This window comes from Chiloscyllium plagiosum, chromosome 13, assembly GCF_004010195.1.
Source record: "Chiloscyllium plagiosum isolate BGI_BamShark_2017 chromosome 13, ASM401019v2, whole genome shotgun sequence".
Classification (NCBI taxonomy): domain Eukaryota; kingdom Metazoa; phylum Chordata; class Chondrichthyes; order Orectolobiformes; family Hemiscylliidae; genus Chiloscyllium; species Chiloscyllium plagiosum.
Window position 1 is genome coordinate 62,089,145 of NC_057722.1, and position 19,863 is coordinate 62,109,007.

The window sequence follows — 19,863 nt, forward strand, 5'->3', positions numbered from 1 at the left end:
CGTGCAAACTCCACACAGTCAGTCGCCTGAGGCGGGAATTGAACCCGGGTCTCAGGTGCTGTGAGGCAGCAGTGCTAACCACTGTGCCACCGTGCCACCCACAAAGGTTGCAAAAGCTGACTGAACCAGTTCAGTGAGATGGGACATAAGGCAGAGTGGGTGGTGAGATTTCAAATCTGGAGGCTGGTGAGATTTCAAATCTGGAGACTGGTGAAGTTGGAAATGCAAGTGACTGGCAAGTTGCAGCTCTTTCCACAAGGGGTGAACTGTTCGGCTGGATGAAAGTTGCAGGGGAAAGCCCATGAACAGATACAAACACAATCCCCCCCACGCCCCCCACCCACAACATCCCCATCCCACAAAAGTCTTTCGGCCACCAAACCGAGGCGAGCATACATTTCTAGCCTCATACATTAGAAACACAAATTACATTTTGATGTGCAGATACTCAGATACAACACAAGGCCTTACATATAAAAGAAAACCATTTTTCCCCCGTGATCTTTACAGTGATTCTTTTAAGTTAGTTTAATTTGCTAAAAAGAAAAAAAATGCTTACATCGTTCAAGCTACTTTCCTGTGGAAAATTATTTTGTTTTTAATGTTTTAATTCCAAAGTCCAACCTGATCCTAGTTGTGTGAACTCCTTTTCTGTGTACGTGCGTTGGAGAGTGACACTTGCCTAGAGCCTGCAGTCCTCATGGATCACTGACAAATCGATAGACAGACTCTGGAGGATACAGGTGTTGAGGCTGAAACAAAGACTCCGGGAGAGACAGAGAGAGACCTTTACTCTGAATCGTCATCGCTGATGTCATAGCCAGCCGCGTCCGACTCCGGTTTCGGCGAGCAGGGCGGAGAGGTCTTGGAGAACGGCCATCGGAAAGTGGGCGATGGGGAACGTTCCCGGGCCGGACTGTTGCTCGGACTCTGCTTCGGGGTTATTGCCTGCAGCATTCGGCCTTTGCCCTCTTTCAGCATATGTTTCTGTTTTACGAGGGTGGGGTGGGAGGGGAGCAGTGAATGAAATAGAAAACTTTAAGACATTTTTAAACCGACATGGGTTCATAACTGTTCTCTCCAACAACAACTTACATTTATCTAGCATCGTTAAGAAACGTACGAAAGAGCAGGAGGCCCCACAGAGTCCACTCTATCATTCAGTTAGATCATGACTCAACTTCTACCTCAACACATGTTCCTATACTATCCCTCGATTCTTTCATTCCAAAAGTCTATTCATTGAATGTAAGCAATATCTGAGCGCGCACAGCTCTCGGGGGTAGATTATTCTAAATTCCCATCTAATTTAGCAAAAACATTCCAAGACATGTCACCACTGTGATTACCACATCAAACAGGATGCTGAGTCACAGAAGGAGATATTGGGAAATGCAGCCAATGCATCGTCAAAAAGATTGCTTTGAAGGGTTCAAGCAGGCTGCTGATGGTGGGGGCAATTCAAATGGGGCATGAAGGGTCAGAAAAGATACAAGAGATAGAGAAGGGCTGAAGCCTCAAAAGATATTTGAATGTGACAACAAGAATGAAGACATTACCAGACTGGGAGCCAATGAAAGTCAGTGAGCACAGAGGAAACACAGTCCTTGAAACTAGCTTAAACCATCTAGAAGAGGTGATGGGTGCCTGGTTAATTTTTACCCTACTCCACACCTTCTCACTGGGCGAAGTGGGGATTTCATGCTGGGCTGGGATTTGAAACTTGTATGCAGTCCTCACAGAATGGTTACAACATAGACCATTCAACCCATCACGTCTGCGCTTGATCCCTGAAGAAGCAATTCACCTCATGCCTTTGCATACCAACTCCCCATAGCTTTGCAGATTCTTCATTCTCAGGTAATAATTCAATTTCCTCCAAAACTGAGGAATGCTCAAAGCTTGACCATCATCTATCAGACACTGGTCAGGAATCTGATGGAATACGCTTCACTAGCCCAGATAGGTTTAGCTCCAACAATATTCAAGAAACCTGACCCCATCCAAGATCAAGCAGCTTGCTTAATTGACACACCATTCCCCACATCCACCATTCACTCTTCTCACCACTGTCACACGGTTTAATAAATGTGTATTATTTACAGGATACACTGTAGTAACTCACCAAGCTTCCTTCAACAACTTACAAATGCATGACCTCTACCATGACAAAGGGAGGCAGGGAGGTGATGGCCTAATATTATCACCAGATGATTTATCTAGAAATTCAGCTAATGTTCTGAGGACCCGGGTCTGAATCCCACCCTGTGGCTGATGGCGGAATGTGAATTCAATTTTTTAATAATTTGGAATTAAGACTCTCCTGATGATCATGAAACAATTGTCGACAAAACCCTACCAGCTCACTAACGTCCTACAGGGAAGGAAATCTGCCATCCTCACCTGGTCTGACCTCCTGTGACTCCAGACTCACATCAATGTGAGTGGCTCTTAACTGTATTCTGAAATTCCCTAGTAAGCCAGATAATTCAAGGGCAGCTTCGGTAGACAATAAATGCTGACCAGTCAGTGACACCCACATCCCACGAATGAATAAATAAAACAAAACACCTGGAAGAACAAGGGCAACAGATACTTGGGAACATCACGACCTGCAATTTCCCCTCCAAACCACTTACTATCCTGACTTGGAAACATATCACAGTTCCTTCAGTGTCACTGTGTAAAAATACTGCAGACTGCAGTGATTCAAGAAAGCAGCTCACTACCACTTTCTCAAGAGCAATTACAAATGGGGAATTAATTCTAGCTCAGTCAGCAACATCTATATCCCACGTATAATGAATAAAAAAATCTGGCAGTGCATTACAGATCTTAACCATGCACTATATAAAGGGATTCTTCATCTATTCACTGCTTCCTTTGCAACATTGCCCTTTGTTTTCTGATTATTTCACCAATGGTTCCTCCCAATCCATGCCGTCTGAACCCCTCACCAGATCACACTGAACAAAAGCTCTCAATTGTCTCTTCCCCATAGAGGAAGGTCACCTCACCAATATAGTTTTTAATTCCTTTTATTTATTTCTCTCATCAAAAGACACCACTATCGTATCCTCCCCCTCTCGTTCTTTAAACATGTTGCACCGACTCCAACTGCATACCCAAGCAGAAGCATTCCTCTTGGGCTTGTATTATTTTGGACCCAGCTACATTCATTGGTTTCATGGCTAATGCCTCTCCAGTTCCTTGATGCTGTATCAGACAATGCTGTATTTGTTAGCTGTTTGTAGCTTTCTAATAGATTCACAAGCTTTCTTGTTACTTTCATTCCACCTCAAAGTCCCTAGTTGCTTCAAAGCCAGACTTCATTTTCCATCTCTGGCTGTACAGCCATGTAGATGGCAGCTTTGTCCTAGATTCCAGAGACCCAAGTACAAAATGAAGGCTCACATTCCAATGCTGTATTCAGTGGGGGTGCTGCTGTATCAGAGATGCAGTCTGTTAGAATTAAATCAAGACATTTTCTGCCCTGAGATAGAAACCAAAGATGTTGCGGGTATTGTTTAGAAGAGGAGCCGGGGAGTTCGCCTTAGTGTCTCAAGTCATTCAACATTTACCATAAGACAGAGCAGGTTATGCCACATGGATGCTTGTGGGATTTTACTGTGGCTATCATGTTTCTCCACATTATAATAGTGAATGCGCTTCAAAAGCGCTTCACTGGCAGTATATCTCACTTGGTACATCCTGAAATTCTGAAAGGTTTTAAACTCAATGCAAATCTTCTCCCAGAGTCAAACAGTCACCCAGCATGGAAACAGACCCTTCAGTCCAACCAGTCCACGTCAATCATAATCCCAAGCTAAACTAGCCCCATCTGCCTACAGCCTTCCTCCCTTGAGCTTATTGAACAGATAAACTTTGCACCCTTCCATTAGAGCTGTGCCTTCATTGACTAGCATCTCATTCTCACCAGTTTGGATGGAATTTTGTATAGGGAAGGAGGTGGTGGCAAGGTCGCAATATCATTGGACTAATAATCCACGGTAATGTTCTGGGGGACAAAGGTTTAAATTGCACCATGACAGATGGTGGAAATTAAATTCCAGCAATTTATTTTTCAAATCTGGACTTAAAAGTGTCAGTCATGTGACTGTGAAAATGGTCAATTGTAAATATCCTTCTGATTAAATAATGTCCTTTAGGTAGGAGTACCTGCCATCCTTACCTGGTCTGACCTACATGGTCCTCTAGACCCACAGCAATGTGGTTGACTCTGAATTGCAGCTCTAGTGAGACATTCCCATGACACTTACAGGGATGGGAAACAAATGTTGAACTTCCTAGTGGCACCGTCATTCCATGGAAGAATGAAGAAAAGGCAGCCTGTCTTCCAGCCTCAACTTGAAATTAGTTACATAGAGAAAATAAGTATTCCCTGATCATTAAAGGCCTTATTTCTCTTGGTGTTCTCTGTCTTATTAACATTAATATATTGACCATAATTCAAAGTAATCAGCTCTTTGGAGAGTTCAGAGGTGAACAATGCTATATAAATGTGAGTTTCTTTTTCATCATAACATGTAATCTTCCATTGAGTTAGAATTCTTTCTTAAACTATCCTGCTCTTTTCATCATGTTTTATTGTACCCAGTGGTGCCCTTATTAACAAAACAATCCTTTGGTGTAGCTCTTTTAAGTTTCTTCCATCTATTGAAGTCCAACTTACTCAACAACTCCAGATTTGATTTACCTCCTTCCAGGGTAAAGTTCTATTTATTTGAAGAAAGTAGGAAAGTGATGCCCTTTTAAATCTTTTAAATACAAAACAAAGAAACTGCAAATGATTATGTTAACCTTGCTCCCAGAGAGAGTCGAACTTCAGCTATACGTCTTTGCTGTTTGGAAGGATTTCATGTGCCTCACCGCTAACGGATAAAGTTTATGAAATCATTTAGAGACAGAGTGTCTGGGGCCAGGAATTGGGATTCTGATGATAACCAAATAAACTCTTCTCCTCTCAATCATTCTTACATTTATTGTTACTGAACTGTGCCGCTAATTGGGAAAATCCTTACCAAGGCTCCCTCCGGCCCAAACATCTCCAGGAAGTTTCCGATGAATTCTCTTGACTTTTCCTCCCATTTCTGAATCAGATCAATGCTTTTCTCCTCAACCTTCTGAACAAACTCCTTCGACTTCTCCTCCACATCTTTAACTTTCTGCTTCACTTTGTCAACTCTTTCTTGCAAGTTGTATTTCTTTTCCTGGAAAGCAGAGAACATGAAAGGAAGAGACAGAAAGCAACAGCACAACAGAAAGTGAGCAGGAGCATGAGAGCACAAGAGTTAAGCATGAGAGGAAATGTGGAGCAGGTGGAGTGAGACAGAGAGAGAGAGAGAGAGAGAGAGAGAGAGAGAGAAAACATGAGTGCATGACAGCACACAGCAAGGAAGAGAGTACACTAGATTGCAGAAGACCAGCCTTTTAGTAATGCATTCCGATCATAACTCAGTGCATACTAATAAAAGTTCTTAGTTCCCCAGTATTGTCTTTGCCAATTATCTTAAGTCTGCTTACTGACCCTTCCCGCCAGGGGAAGTTTCTCCTTACATACTCCATTAAATTCTTGTCTTTGCCCTCATTGTGACCAAGGCTCCTCCTCCTAACTGTTTCACTGGAGCAGTGTTGTGAAGAAGGTGATGGTGGAATAGCAGGGCTGCGTGCAGGCTCTTGCCCGGGGCTCAGCTGCTCCCATGCACTGTTTCTTTTCTTTGTACTTCATTTTTCCTCTTTTGCTTATTTTTTATTTGGAGCCTTTTGTGGTGGATTAGCAGGCGAAATCAGTGTGGCAGCTACAGAGGGCCACGTTTTGGAGTGGAGTCAGTCAGAGGTGGTGGTACCAGCGGCAGGGACACCCCCCCCAACCCTCTCCCGGTAAGTGGGCCTGGCGGTGGCAGGGACGCCCTCCCGGTGTTTGGGCCTGGCGGTGGCAGGGACGCCCTCCCGGTGTTTGGGCCAGACAGTGGCAGGGACGCCCTCCCGGCTTTTGGGCTTGGCGTGGCAGGGACGCCCTCCCGGTGTTTGGGCCTGGCCGAGGCAGGGACGCCCTCCCGGTGTTTGGGTCTGGCGGTGGCAGGGACGCCCTCCCGGTGTTTGGGCCTGGCGGTGGCAGGGACGCCCTCCCGGCTTTTGGGCTTGGCGTGGCAGGGACGCCCTCCCGGTGTTTGGGCCTGGCGGTGGCAGGGATGCCCTCCCGGTGTTTGGGCCTGGCGGTGGCAGGGACGCCCTCCCGGTGTTTGGGCCTGGCGGTGGCAGGGACGCCCTCCCGGTGTTTGGGCCTGGCGGTGGCAGGGACGCCCTCCCGGTGTTTGGGCCTGGCGGTGGCACGGACACCCTCCCGGTGTTTGGGCCTGGAGGTGGCAAGGGTGCCCTCCTGGCGATTTAGGGCTGGCAGCGGCAGTGGCAGCGGCAGCAAGGCTCCTCCAGTGATCAGAGGAAGCAGTGAACGTTTCAAAATGGCGGCACCTGCAAGGCAACATCACGGAAGAGGGTCGCCACAGCGGGACGTATGGCGAGACAATGGCGGCACCTGGCTCAGCAGTGGAGCCAGGGACTCCTGGTTGCAGTCGGTCTGGAACGAGGTCTTCTGGTGTTGGCAAGGCCCTGGCTGCAATGGTCGCAATGTGGTGTGCCTGGAACTGGAATTCCTGATGTTATTGAGCCAACAATTGAGCTGGGGATTCCTGGTGGTGGAGTCAATGGAGCAAAAGACCTGGCATCGGTATCAGTGGCAGCATTGACACAGCATGCCCAGCCATGAAGAGGTGGTGCCTAAAGAGTGGCAACTGCTCCATTGGCAGGTCCAGTGCAGGCAGTGGTGAGGCTACTTGGGCGAGGGGGGAGGGGGGGGGGGGTGTGCAGTGCAGGTGTCTTTCACTGACTCAGGTGGTTCTTTACAGCCAAAGCTTGATGATTAAAAAGCTTACTGCCAATGCCAGAAGTGAGCATGGAACATGGGAATGAATCTCCGGGAATGACTACTCACATTTATAAAGCTGACATTAAGCTCCTTGGCAGTGTAACCACGCTGGAGATTTCTGCGCACGTATACGTCATAATCCCGCACAATTCTGGTAATGATATCTGATGTGGAGATTCCTTCTGTTCTTTGAGTTGGGGCAAACATACCTGTAGGTCACACAGAGTAGAATGTTTAGGAGATCATTCAACCGTGAAATATTCCCTGGTACCGGTTGAAAAACACCGTTCAACACTTCAAACAACCCTAAAGTCCTTTATGGCTAAGTGCATTTATTAGATGGAGAACACAAAGCAGCCTATTTTCACACAGCAAGCTCCCACAAACATCGTTGTGACATCACATAATCTGTTTTGCTGTATTGGACAGAGATAATTCCCCTGCTCTTTAAATGGCATAGTTAAATGGCATACTTCACATTGACCTGACAGGGCAGACTGGGCCTTGGTTTAACATTTGATCAAAAAATCTGATAGCACAAATGCTGAAAAATCAGTCTGGTTTATGAACTCCATTCTCTGAAATGCATCACGAAGCCATGACCTTCTGATTCAGAGGTAAGATGATATCCACTGAACCACAGCTGACAACAGTCAAATATTCAACTGCTTGAGTATCTGTACAATTGCGAGGCTCAAACATTGCTGAAAACTGAGCTATGTCGTCAAAGGCTTTTGTCTTACACTCATCAAGGCGAATTTCAAACAAATAATCACAGCAACTTATAGTGCAGAAGAAGAGAGATGCTGACTAGCTAGCTAACCAAATCTGACTGGCTGAGAAATACATAGACCTGCAGGAATACAGCCTCTGTAAACAAAAGGAACATTTTCAATCCTGTGCCTTCTTTAGTAAAGCTTCGAGATTGGACAACTGGCACTGCCCCATGGCAATGTCTTATCCAACAGTCAACATGCCAACCAATCAATACCCATTGCCCCTTCCTACAAACTGCTGCTGTTTGAAATTTAGCATTTCTGTGTTTGTCCCGACATACAAAAGATGAACAACTTTGACAACTTCAACAAGATCCAAGTTCCTAACTATCAAGTAACAGGCCCTCTCTTTTTGATTGCTCTTGCATGAATCATGTGCACAATGGTTAACTCAGCAAGGATGAGGTAGTTGGAAATGGCAATCCTGCTTACTCAGTGCAGTGTTACCAGTGGAGGCAAGAAAGCATGAACCAAATTCCAGAAAGAGTCAGACAACAAACAGATTCAGATTTAGGAATTAAAATGCATCAAGTGAACACTGTGGTTTGATGGCCTGGTCAGACAGAAGGCATTTTGCTGTCTATGGTGTTATGTTACTGTAGGATAATGCACAATAATAAAAATAAGAAAAAGAGGGCAGTATAGATTTTTAAAAATTCATTCATGGAATGTGGGCGTTGCTGACCAGCCCTAATTGTCCAGAAGATAGTTAAGTGGCAGCCACATTGCTGTGGGTCTGGACTCGCACATAGGTCAGACCAGTAAGGATCGCAGATTGCCTTCCCTAAGAAGAACATTAAAGAACCAGATGGGTTTTTCTGACAACTGATAATGGCTATTAGACTCTTAATTCCAGATTTTTATTGAAATCCACCATCTGCCATAGTGGAGACATGAACTCAGGTCCCCATAACATTACCTAGATCTCTGGATTAATAATACAGCAATAATACCACTCGGCCACCACCATTTGGCCAGTGACTGCACTGACTCTCTGAGTGAGTACTGATTTTATGCCATTAAAATGTATTTCAAGCAACGTTTTAAGGCTATGTTTTTGCTCTGCATTCCCCAGCCAGAGGAAATAATTTCTCCCTGGCCATCCAAACAAATCACCATAGTGGACAGCTTGAACTAAGAAAGTATGTCAGCAGTACAGTAAGATTTGGTACTGAGAAATATTTACCCGGTATCTTGCTATGCTGACCTTGGAATGCTTGAAACAAATTCCAGCATTCCAACTAAAGGTCTATCATGCTTATCTTATGTGTATAAAGATCACAGTAAACCAGCAGAAGCCACAACCTTAGTTCTAAAGGTCAAGACGCAGAATTTATTAGGTTAGAGATAAGAAACAGCAAAGGTAAGATGTTATTGGTGGGAGTAGTCATGGGTATCCAAACAGTAGATTAACTCGGGAACAGAAAATAAAAACAGTGGCTTATGAGAAAGGTCCAGAAATATCTTTGGGAATTTTCTTTTCCAATCTACAAATAGATTGGTTGAATCAGATTGGCAAAATTAGGCTGGAAGTTGAACTCATAGGTCAAAAAATTGAACACTGTCAAAACAAAATCAAAAGAGTGACTAATAAAGGAGAATTAACGTACAAGAGAAAGCTACTAAAAAACACGAAAACAGATAGTAAGAATTTTCAGGACAATTATATAGAACAGTTCATTCTACAGCCAGGGAACAGGCTACTCTTGACCTAGTAATATGCAATGAAACAGGATTAATTTAAGACTTTTTAGCAATGGCATGTTTAGGTTATAGTGACCATAACAATTTCAGATTCAATTTGAGGATGAGAAAATTGAGTCCAGAGCATTTCAAATTTAAATTAAAGTAATTGAGAGTATAAAGATAAAGCTGACTGAAGTGTACTAGAAAATTAGGTTAAGGATAGGTCTGAAAAGATGCGGTTGCAGACATTTACAGATATTTCATACACAGCAAACATACCTTCCAGTGGAAAGACTCAAGGAAAAAGATGAACCACCCATTACCATCTATGGAAGTTAAATACAGGAACAAATTAAAAGGAAAAGTGTACAATTCAATGAAAATTAGTGGCAGGTTAGAGAAATGGACAGCACATAAAAAAAGTCAAAGAATGACTTTAAAAAAACTGAGGAGAAGTTGGGTTCAAGAGAAAGCTAGCGAGTAACAAAAATATATATTAAGGCAAAAACAAATTCAAGAGAGCATTCATCCTGCAGAATGTGTCTGGAAATTAATAATGGGAAATATGAAAAGAGTAGGTGCATTGAACAGATATAATAACACAACAAAATCATTTCCCCACTGTAACATTAATGTACAGGATAATACCTTGAATCAAATGTTGATCTGTGAAGAACAAGGGTTGACTTTTACATATATGAAAATTCCAGATTTTTGGCCAAAAATAGAGGGTCAACTTTTAAATAACAGATCAACATGATTTTTTTGTGTTATTATGTGTTTTGATGTACAATTCATACCAATTTGCTGCGAAAGTTTAGGATTCAGGTGGCAAACTCCCTTTGGGTACAGCTCAGCTGAGCTCAGTTCCCCTGTAGCACTCATGGAATATAATCATACTACGGTAATTCGGTGTGTTTTTTTCCTTTATTTGTTTACAGATTAAATGGACTTGTGCTAGTAATACTGTATTGTGGACTGTAGCGTCAATTTTAGCCCCTCAATAGCAGTATCCTTGTAATAGTCAACCCCATAAAAAAAAAAGTCTACAAAATTTGACTTTTACATGAGTATATATGGCATATCAATGATTTGGATGAAGAAACCAAATGTACAGTTGCTAAACGTGCTGATGTGACAAAGCTAAATTGGAAAATAATTTTTGACGAGAATACAAGGAGATTGCAAAGGCATACAGATAGGTTGAGTGAGTTGGCAAAAGTTTGGCAGATTCATTATAATTTAGGACTTATCCATTTTGGTAGCTATGAATGAAAAGCAGCATATTATTTAAATGGAGAGAGATTTCAGAACACTGTGGGACATAGGAATCCAGGTTTCCTGGTACATGAATCTCAACAAGTGCATATGTCAGTGCAGCAAGTAATTAGGAAGACAGCTGCAATGTTACTGTTCATGCAAGGAGAATGGAATGCAGTACATGAGGAACATATTCACTTCAGAAGAATGAGGAGGGATCTCAAAAGAAACCTATAAAATTTTAAGAGGATGAGACACCATGTTCCCAATGACCGGGGAGTGCAGAACCAGGGGTCAGAGTCTAAGGAAACGAGGTAGGCCAAATAGGGCTGAGACAAGAGAAATATCTTCACCTAGAAAGTGGTGAGTCTGTGAAATTTTCTGCCATGAGTCCTTAAGGCCAAAACATTGAATGTTTTCAAGAAGGAGTCAGAAATAGCTCTTGGGGCTAACGGAATCAAAGGGTATGAAAGAAAGCAGGAAGACTGATGGGAGTTGGATGATCCATCATGATTGCACTGAATGTCGAAGCAAACTCAAAGGGCTGAATGGCCTACTCTGGCTCTAATGTTTTATGTTTCTGAAATTATGGAAGTTTGGCTCTTGCTGCACAAGGCAACGACACCACCTTGGGAATAGCGTACAGTCTCCTTATTTCAGAAAGAATACAATTGCATTAGTAATGCAGAGAAGGTTCACTTAAGCCATCCCTGGGATGGGTGAGTTGTCTGATGAGGAAAGGGTGGACGGGCTAGGCATTATCAGTTGGAGATTAGATGAAATGAAAAGCAATCTAATTAAACATTAATAATTTGGAGAAAATTGACAGGGTAGATACTGAAACGTTTTCTCTTGTGGGCAAGATTAGAACTAGGGAATACATCTTAAGAACAAGGGAACCCCACTTAATACAGAGGTGAAGCCATTTTTTTCCTCTACAACAGTTGTCACTTTATGAAATTGGCTTGCCCAGAGAACAGTTTAGGAAGGTTCTTTGGATAATTTCAAATGTAGATTACACAAATTTCTGTCTGACAAGGGAGTGAAAAGATACAAGGGACAGACAAGAAAATAGAAGTCACAGTGAGAGCAGCCTGACATTATCAAATAGCAGAGCAGGTTCTAGGGGCCAAATGCTCTCTGAATACACCTCATACGTATGTTCAAAAACCAGGAGTAGAGACTACACTCAAATCAGTAATTTTTTTATCAAATGGTGGAGTATGCTCAAGGGGTCAAATGGCCTATTACACGTCCTAATATCCTGAACCTGGAGAGCCACCTATCTTCAAACCAACAGGAAAAGAGCAGTCATTTTATGGGAAGTTTTCTACAGACCCCCCCCCCCCCGCCCCCAATAGCAACAGAGACAGAGAGGAGCAGATTGGGAGGAAGATTTTGGCAGAAGTAACAAGGTTGTTGTTATGGGTGACTTTAACTTCCCCAATATTGATTGGAGCCTCCTTATTCAAATAGTTTGGATGGAGCAATTTTTGTCTGCGTGTTCAGGAGGGATTCCTGACAATATGTAGATTGGCCAACTAGAGGGGAGGCCATATTGGATATGGTGCTTGGCAACAAACCAGGCCAGGTCTCAGAACTCTCAGTGGGAGAGCATTTCAGTGATAGTGATCACAACTCTCTGACCTTTACTATACTCATGGAGAGAAATAGAAACAGACGGTAGGGGAAGTGAGTTTTGAGAAGATTTGTAGCTCAGGTTGAAGTTTGCTTGCTGAGCTGAAAGGTTCATTTCCAGATATTTCGTTACCTTACTAGGTAACATCTTCAGTGGACCACATGCAAAGCAATGCTGAAAATTGCTGCTTTCTATTTATATGTTTGGGTTTCTTTGGGTTGGTGATGTCATTTCCTGTGGTGATGCTATTTCCTGTGGTGAAGTCACTTCCTGTTCCTTTTCTCAGAGGGTGGTAGATGGGGTCTAACTCGATGTGTTTGTTGATAGAGATCCGGTTGGAATGCCATGCTTCTAGGAATTATCATGCATGTCTTTGTTTGGCTTGTCCTAGGAATGATGTATTGTCCCAGTCGAAGTGGTTTCCTTTCTCATCCATATATGAGGATGTTCGTGAGAGAGGGTCACGTCTTTTTGTGGCTAGTTGGTGTTCATGTATCCTGGTGGCTAGTTTTCTGCCTGTTTGTCACAGTCCTTGCCTGGTATTTTGTAAATGACGTTAGTTTTGCTCATTGTCTGTATCGGGTTTTTCAAGTTCATTAGCTGCTGTTTTTGTGTGTTGGTGGGTTTGTGGGCTACCATGATGCCAAGGCGTCTTAGTCTGGCAGTCATTTCCGAGATGTCTTTGATGTAGGGGAGAGTGGCTAGGGTTTCTGGACGTGTTTTGTTTGCTTGTTTGGGTTTGTATTGAGAAAGAATGGGTACCCAATGAACACAGTCTCAGCAACAAAAGGTAGGGGAAGTATTTAATTAGGGGAGGGGGAATGGCAATGCTGTTTGGCAGGAACTGGGATGCCTAAATTGGGAATTGATGTTCTCAGGAAAATGCATGACAGAAATGTGGAGATTGTTCAGGGAGCACTTGCTGATAGTGCTGGATAGATTTGTCCCACTGAGGCAAGGAAGGGATTATAGGGAACCTTGGGTGACAAGGGATGTAGAACATCTAGTCAAGAGGAAGAAGGAAGTTTAATTAAGGTTGAGGAAGCAAGGATCATACAGGGCTCTAGAGGGTTACAAGGTAGCCAGGAAGGAACTGAAGAATGGAATTAGGAAAAGTCTCAGCAACAAAAGGTAAGGGAAGTATTTAATTAGGGGAGGGGGAATGGCAATGCTGTTTGGCAGGAATTGGGATGCCTAAATTGGGAATTGATGTTCTCAGGAAAATGCATGACAGAAATGTGGAGATTGTTTAGGGAGCACTTGCTGATAGTGCTGGATAGATTTGTCCCACTGAGGCAAGGAAGGGATTATAGGGAACCTTGGGTGACAAGGGATGTAGAACATCTAGTCAAGAGGAAGAAGGAAGTTTAATTAAGGTTGAGGAAGCAAGGATCATACAGGGCTCTAGAGGGTTACAAGGTAGCCAGGAAGGAACTGAAGAATGGAATTAGGAAAATAGAAGGGGACACGAAAAAGCTTTAGCGTGCAGGATTAAGGAAAACCCTAAGGTGTTCTACACTTTTGTGAAGAACAAGAGGATGGCCAGAGTGGAGGATAGGACTGATCAGGGATAGTGGGGAGGACCTTGTGCCTAGAGTCGGAGGAGGTAGGGGATGTCCTTAATGAGTACTTAGCTTCAGTATTCGTGACTGAGAGGGACCTTGTTGTTTGTGAGGACAGTATGAAACAGGCTGATATGCTCAAATACTTTGATGTTAAGAAGAAGAATATGCTGAAAATTTTTTAAAAAGGATATATAAGTCCCTTGGACCAGACAGGATATATCCAAGGTGCTAGGGAAGAGATTGCTGAGCCTTTGCCGATGATCTTTGCGTCCTCTGGAGTGGTTCCAGGTGATTGGAGGGTGGCAAATGTTATTCCCTTGTCAAGAAAGGGAATAGGGATAACCCTGGGAATTACAGACCAGTCAGTCTTACATCTGTGATGGGCAAATTATTGGAGAGGATTGGACAAGATGCAGAACTTGGCTGATAAGTGGCATTTAGAGTTCAGTCTGGAAAAGCGTGAAGTGATTCATTCTGGAAGATCAAATTTAAATGCAGAATACAGAGTTAAAGGCAGGATTCTTGGCAGTGTGGAGGAACAGAGAGATCTTGAGGTCCATGTTCAGAAATCCCTCAAAGTTGCCACCCAAGTTGATAGGTAAAGAAGGCATATGGTGTGCTGGCTTTCATTAGCAGGGGGATTGAGTTTAAGAGTTGTGAGGTTATTCTGCAGGTCTATAGAGCCCTGGTTAGACCACACTTGGAATATTGTGTTCAGTTCTTGTCACAGGAAGGACGTGGAAGTTTACAGAGGGTGCAGAGGAGATTTGCCAGGATGCTGCCTGGACTGGAGGGCATGTGTTATGAAGAAAGATTGAGGGAGCAAAGGCTTTTCTCACTGAGTGAAGAAGGATGAGAGGTGTCTTGATAGAAGTGTACAAGATGATGAGAGGCATAGATAGAATGAATAGTCAGAGACATTTTCCCAGGGCAGAAATAGCTATCAAGAGGGGGTATAATTTTAAGGTGATTGGAGGAAGTTTTAAGGGAGATGTCAGAAGTAGGTTCTTCTCTCAGAGTGGTGGGTGCGTGGAATGCACTGCTAGCCATAATAGTAGAGTCAGATACATTAGGGACATTTAAGTGGCTCTTGGGTAGCACATGAATGATAGTAAAATGAAGGGTATGTAGGTTAATTTGATCTTAGAGGAGGATAAAAGGTCAGCACAACATTAAGGGCCGAAGGGCCTGGACTGTGCTGTACTGTTCTATGTTCTATATACATACCTGCGTCTTTAATGTGTTTGTAAACATCATCGCTTCCTGCGGAGGAATATGGGATGTCATCATGAGCCACAAAGTCTATCTGCAACAGAAAAAAAAAAACTTAAAGTCTGATATCAAAAAATTCACTTCAGAATTTCTTGTAGCATCTAATAGTTCCCACTCGTGTACATGAGCATTTGCTGCCCTTAGGGCCTTATTTTCTAAATTTCCTTTGTCACATACTGTGTCAGCTTCTTTCATTACAACTTCCGACTTGAATATTCATCACTACAACTATCTACATAGACCTGTCACATTGTAATTACACTAGAGTGCCACACTGCTAGTTTTGGCACTGACTCTGACAATGCAATACCTTAAGTTCTCACACTGGAATAGCAGCCAGTTCACATGCACAATGAAACAAACACATGAGGAGTTGCCTTTATAAATCTCAGAGTAAAGTGACTGAGAGTTTAATCCACCGCAAAACTTGAGCACAAAAATCTAAGTCAAGACTACTGACAGTATGCTATCAGAAATGCTATATTTCAGATCAGTGTTAAACCAAGGCTCTGACTGTCCTCTGACACAAATGTGGAAATGCTATTGCACTAGTCTGAAAACTGAAGTCTTCATCAGAAAGGGAAACTCTCCGCTGGTTGGAGTCATACCTAACACAATTAATGGTGCTGATGGCCACTGGAAGTCAATCGTTTCAATTCAAGAACATCCCTGCAAGAGATCTCCAAGGTACTGTCCTGGGCCTAACCATCACCACTGCTTCATTAAATAACTTCATCTCCACCATAAAGTCAGAAGAGGGGATGTTCATAGATGACAGCATAATGTTAAGCACCATTTACAACTTCTCAGCTATTGAATCAGTCAGCATTCAAATGTAGCAAGATCTAGACAACATTCAATCTTAGTCCAGTAGGTGACAAGTAACACTCATGCCATTAAGACAATGAGGAATCACCTTTTGACATTCAACGGCATTACCATTGTTGAATCTCCTGCTATCAAGATGTCTTGTGAATGAATAACAAGGAGACAAGACTCCTTGGACAAAATTTATTCAAAGGTAGAAGACAGAGGGTGGTGGTGGAGGGTTGTTTTTCAGACTGGAGGCCTGTGACCAGTAGAGTGCCACAAGGATCGGTGCTGGGTCCTCTACTTTTTGTCATTTACATAAATGATTTGGATGCGAGCATAAGAGGTACAGTTAGTAAGTTTGCAGATGACACCAAAATTAGAGGTGTAGTGGACAGTGAAGAGGGTGTTCTTTGGAGCTCAATAATCTTAATTCAAAGATATTACTGCCAGGATAGCCATCTTCTGCAAGCTCATCCTTCCATCATTAGTTTCAAAGAGGAGTGTTTCAATGACGACAGCACGATGTGAAACATCATTTGAAACATACATCCATATACAGCATTCAGTATTGAGTACAGGAGTTGGGAGGTCATGTTGCAGCTATACAGGACATTGGTTAGGCCACTGTTGGAATATTGCATGCAGTTCTGGTCACCTTCCTATCGGAAAGATGTTGTGAAACTTGAAAGGGTTCAGAAAAGATTTACAAGGATGTTGCCAGGGTTGGAGGATCAGAGCTACACTGAGAGGCTGAGCAGGCTGGGGCTGTTTTCCCTGGAGCTTCGGAGGCTGAAGGGTGACCTTATAGAGGTTCAGAAAATTATGGGGGGGCATGGATAGGATAAATAGACAAAGTCTTTTCCCTGGGGTCGGGGAGTCCCGAACTAGAGGGCATAGGTTTCGGGTGAGAGGGGAAAGATATAAGAGAGACCTATGGGGCAACGTTTTCACGCAGAGGGTGGTACGTGTATGGAATGAGCTGCTAGTGGAAGTGGTGGAGGCTGGTACAATTGCAACATTCGGATGGGTGTATGAATAGGAAGTGTTTGGAGGGATATGGGCCAGGTGCGGCAGGTGGGACTAGATTGGGTTGGGATATCTGGTCGGCATGGACGGGTTGGACTGAAGGGTCTGTTTCCATGCTGTACATCTCTATGACTCTATTCCTCAAGCATCATCATTACGAATACAGATCATCTGGTCATTATCACATTTCGGTTTTTAGCAACTAAGAGAACTGATTGCTTCAGTCCCTAAAACAGTGACCGTACTCCAAAAGTACATCAAAACCTGTGAAGTGGTTTGGCATATCTAGAGTCATGAGGTGGCCTAGCAAAGCTGAAGTCAATGGAAAATTGGGAAAACACTATTTTGGTTGAAGTCATACCTAGCAGATTGTGTTCTTTGGAGCTCAATAATCTTAATTCAAAGATATTACTGCCAGGATAGCCATCTTCTGCAAGCTCATCCTTCCATCATTAGTTTCAAAGAGGAGTGTTTCAATGACGACAGCACGATGTGAAACATAATTTGAAACATACATCCATATACAGCATTCAGGTATGGGCTGATAAATGGTGAATAATATCGCACACATAGGTACTAAGCAATAGTCATCTCCAATAAGAGAAAGTCTAACGATCGCATCTTGACATTCAATTGCACCAGCATCACTAAAGCATACACACACCCCCCTCCTCCCATGCTGGAGTTTCCACAAACTAGAAACTGAATTGAACCAGCCGTACAGATAGTACAGCAACAAGAGTTGGTCAGAGGCTGGGAATATTGCGGTGAGTAACTCGCCTCCTGACTCCCAGAAGTCTTTCCACTATCAAAAGGCACACGCAGGACTGTGATGGAATTCTCCCCAATTGCCTGGATTGATGGAGTCGCAACAATGATCACGAAGCTTGACACAATCCAGGACAAAATAATTGGCACCCCTACCACCACTGACGCATCATGACATCTACATGATGCACTATAGTTATTTACACAGTCTCGTACAACAGCTCTTTTCATACCTCTACCACCTAGAAATATATTGTTGTTCCTTTAGTGTTGTTAGTTCAAATTCCTGAAACTTCCTTGCCAATGGTACTGTGGACCATAAGATTCAAGGAGGCAGGTCACCATCACCTTCTCAAAGACAATTATGGACGGGCAAGAAATGCTGGCCCAGCCATTGACACCCAAGCCAAATATATGGTCTGGAGTTACAAGTACTTCCCTGAAGGACATTAGTGAATCAGATGGAATCTTATGACAATAGATGATAGTTTCACAGTTGCAATGACTGAAATGGCTTCTAATCCCAGACTTGATTCATTGAATTTAAACTCCAGCAGCTGCTGTGGTTGGATTTGAACCCAATGCCCCAGGGCATTAGCCTGGGCCTCTGAACTACTAATCCAGTGACACTATCATGCCACCATCTCTTCACCCTGGCCGCTCCTTCCACTTGCAGGGAACTGATAATGGACAGGTTAGATATTGATTTGCTTACACGTGCCAGCAGCGTCCTCTCGTTGCAGTGTTCTGGACGAGAAGAAACAGCTCATCATTGTTAGCAATAACTAGTCACTTTGATAAATTGCTGCTGAATTGTGCTTTAAGCCAGTTTGAACTTCCTGAGGCAGACAGCATTCATTTGAATTAAAAATAAACCTTACCCTGTGCATCTCCAGGAACTCAGCCGAAAGTGACCAGGGTGCATTTCTTACAACCTCATCAACGTAGCGGCAATGCCTGACTGCATCATACCGCTCAGCCTCGTTCATTACCGTGAAGCCTTTGAACTGGTGGGTCAGGTCATCATTGCACACTGCAAAAGGTGAGAAGAAAACAAGGTTCAGTTAGGCTGCTTAAAGCTTCGAGCTTGGCCTCAGCGTGCTAACTCACCTGAACTCTGCTCGGAAATCTGGAATGCTTATTCCAGGTAAGGTATCAGAGGACGTTGGACCAGAAACCACAAGTTCAAGTACCACTGTGGTATTAAATTAGTCAAATCAAAGTATGGGCACTAGAAAGTTCAAGCAGTATCCTGAGACTGCAGCTTCTAATCCAACTTGCAATCCAGAACAGCCTAACTTTTCTCTCAATTCAGTTTCCAAAATCCAGCACCCTTGGGAAATAGGCCAGACCACATTTAGGATTTTCCCAAGATTTTAGATTACCCATAATGGGGCAGAGAGCCAAGGACCAAAGGAAATACTGATCTTAAAGTGCAGCAGTGGACTCAGGTTCTGGGTGCTCATACAACTCTCGCTGAGTGCATCCTCTGGCAACAACCCAAGAACAGTCTTTTTAATCCCATGCTTTCTCTGGTCTGGAAGGGCAGCCAGTTCTCATATGATAAATTGCCTAATTTTCTGCCAACTTCTGCTTTGGGACAAATGTATTTGGTATAATGCTCCTACTGCATGGACAGTTTAATTGAGAAGAAGTCTATTTCTAGTATAGCTTTCTTCCCCGGTCCCCAACGCCTTATCTTCACCATGGACATCCAGTCCCTGTACACCTCCATCCCCCATCACGAAGGACTTAAAGCCCTCCGCTTCTTCCTTTCCCGCCGTACCAACCAGTACCTTTCTACTGACACCCTCCTTCGACTGACTGAACTGGTCCTCACCCTGAACAACTTCTCTTTCCAATCCTCCCACTTCCTCCAAACCAAAGGAGTAGCCATGAGCACCCGCATGGGCCCCAGCTATGCCTGCCGCTTCGTAGGATATGTGGAACAATCCATCTTCCGAACTACACTGGCCCCACCCCCCACCTTTTCCTCCGCTACATCGATGACTGTATCGGCACTGCCTCGTGCTCCCACGAGGAGGTTGAACAGTTCATCCACTTCACCAACACCTTCCACCCCGACCTCAAATTCACCTGGACAGTCCCAGA

General features: G+C 43.5%; 1 protein-coding gene across 1 annotated transcript in view; it reads right to left on the minus strand.

The window, feature by feature from the left end:
* Positions 1-13: 13 nt before the first annotated feature.
* Positions 14-19,863, minus strand: part of LOC122556129 (choline-phosphate cytidylyltransferase A-like) — a 46,686-nt gene continuing 26,836 nt past the window's right edge. The window contains exons 5-9 of the mRNA XM_043702603.1: positions 18,633-18,784; positions 15,100-15,178; positions 7,013-7,155; positions 5,043-5,231; positions 14-987 (exon numbers count right to left, since the gene is read on the minus strand). Of these exons, the coding sequence (XP_043558538.1) occupies positions 790-987; positions 5,043-5,231; positions 7,013-7,155; positions 15,100-15,178; positions 18,633-18,784 (761 nt within the window). The 3' untranslated portion in view covers positions 14-789. The remainder of the gene's footprint in view (positions 988-5,042; positions 5,232-7,012; positions 7,156-15,099; positions 15,179-18,632; positions 18,785-19,863) is intronic.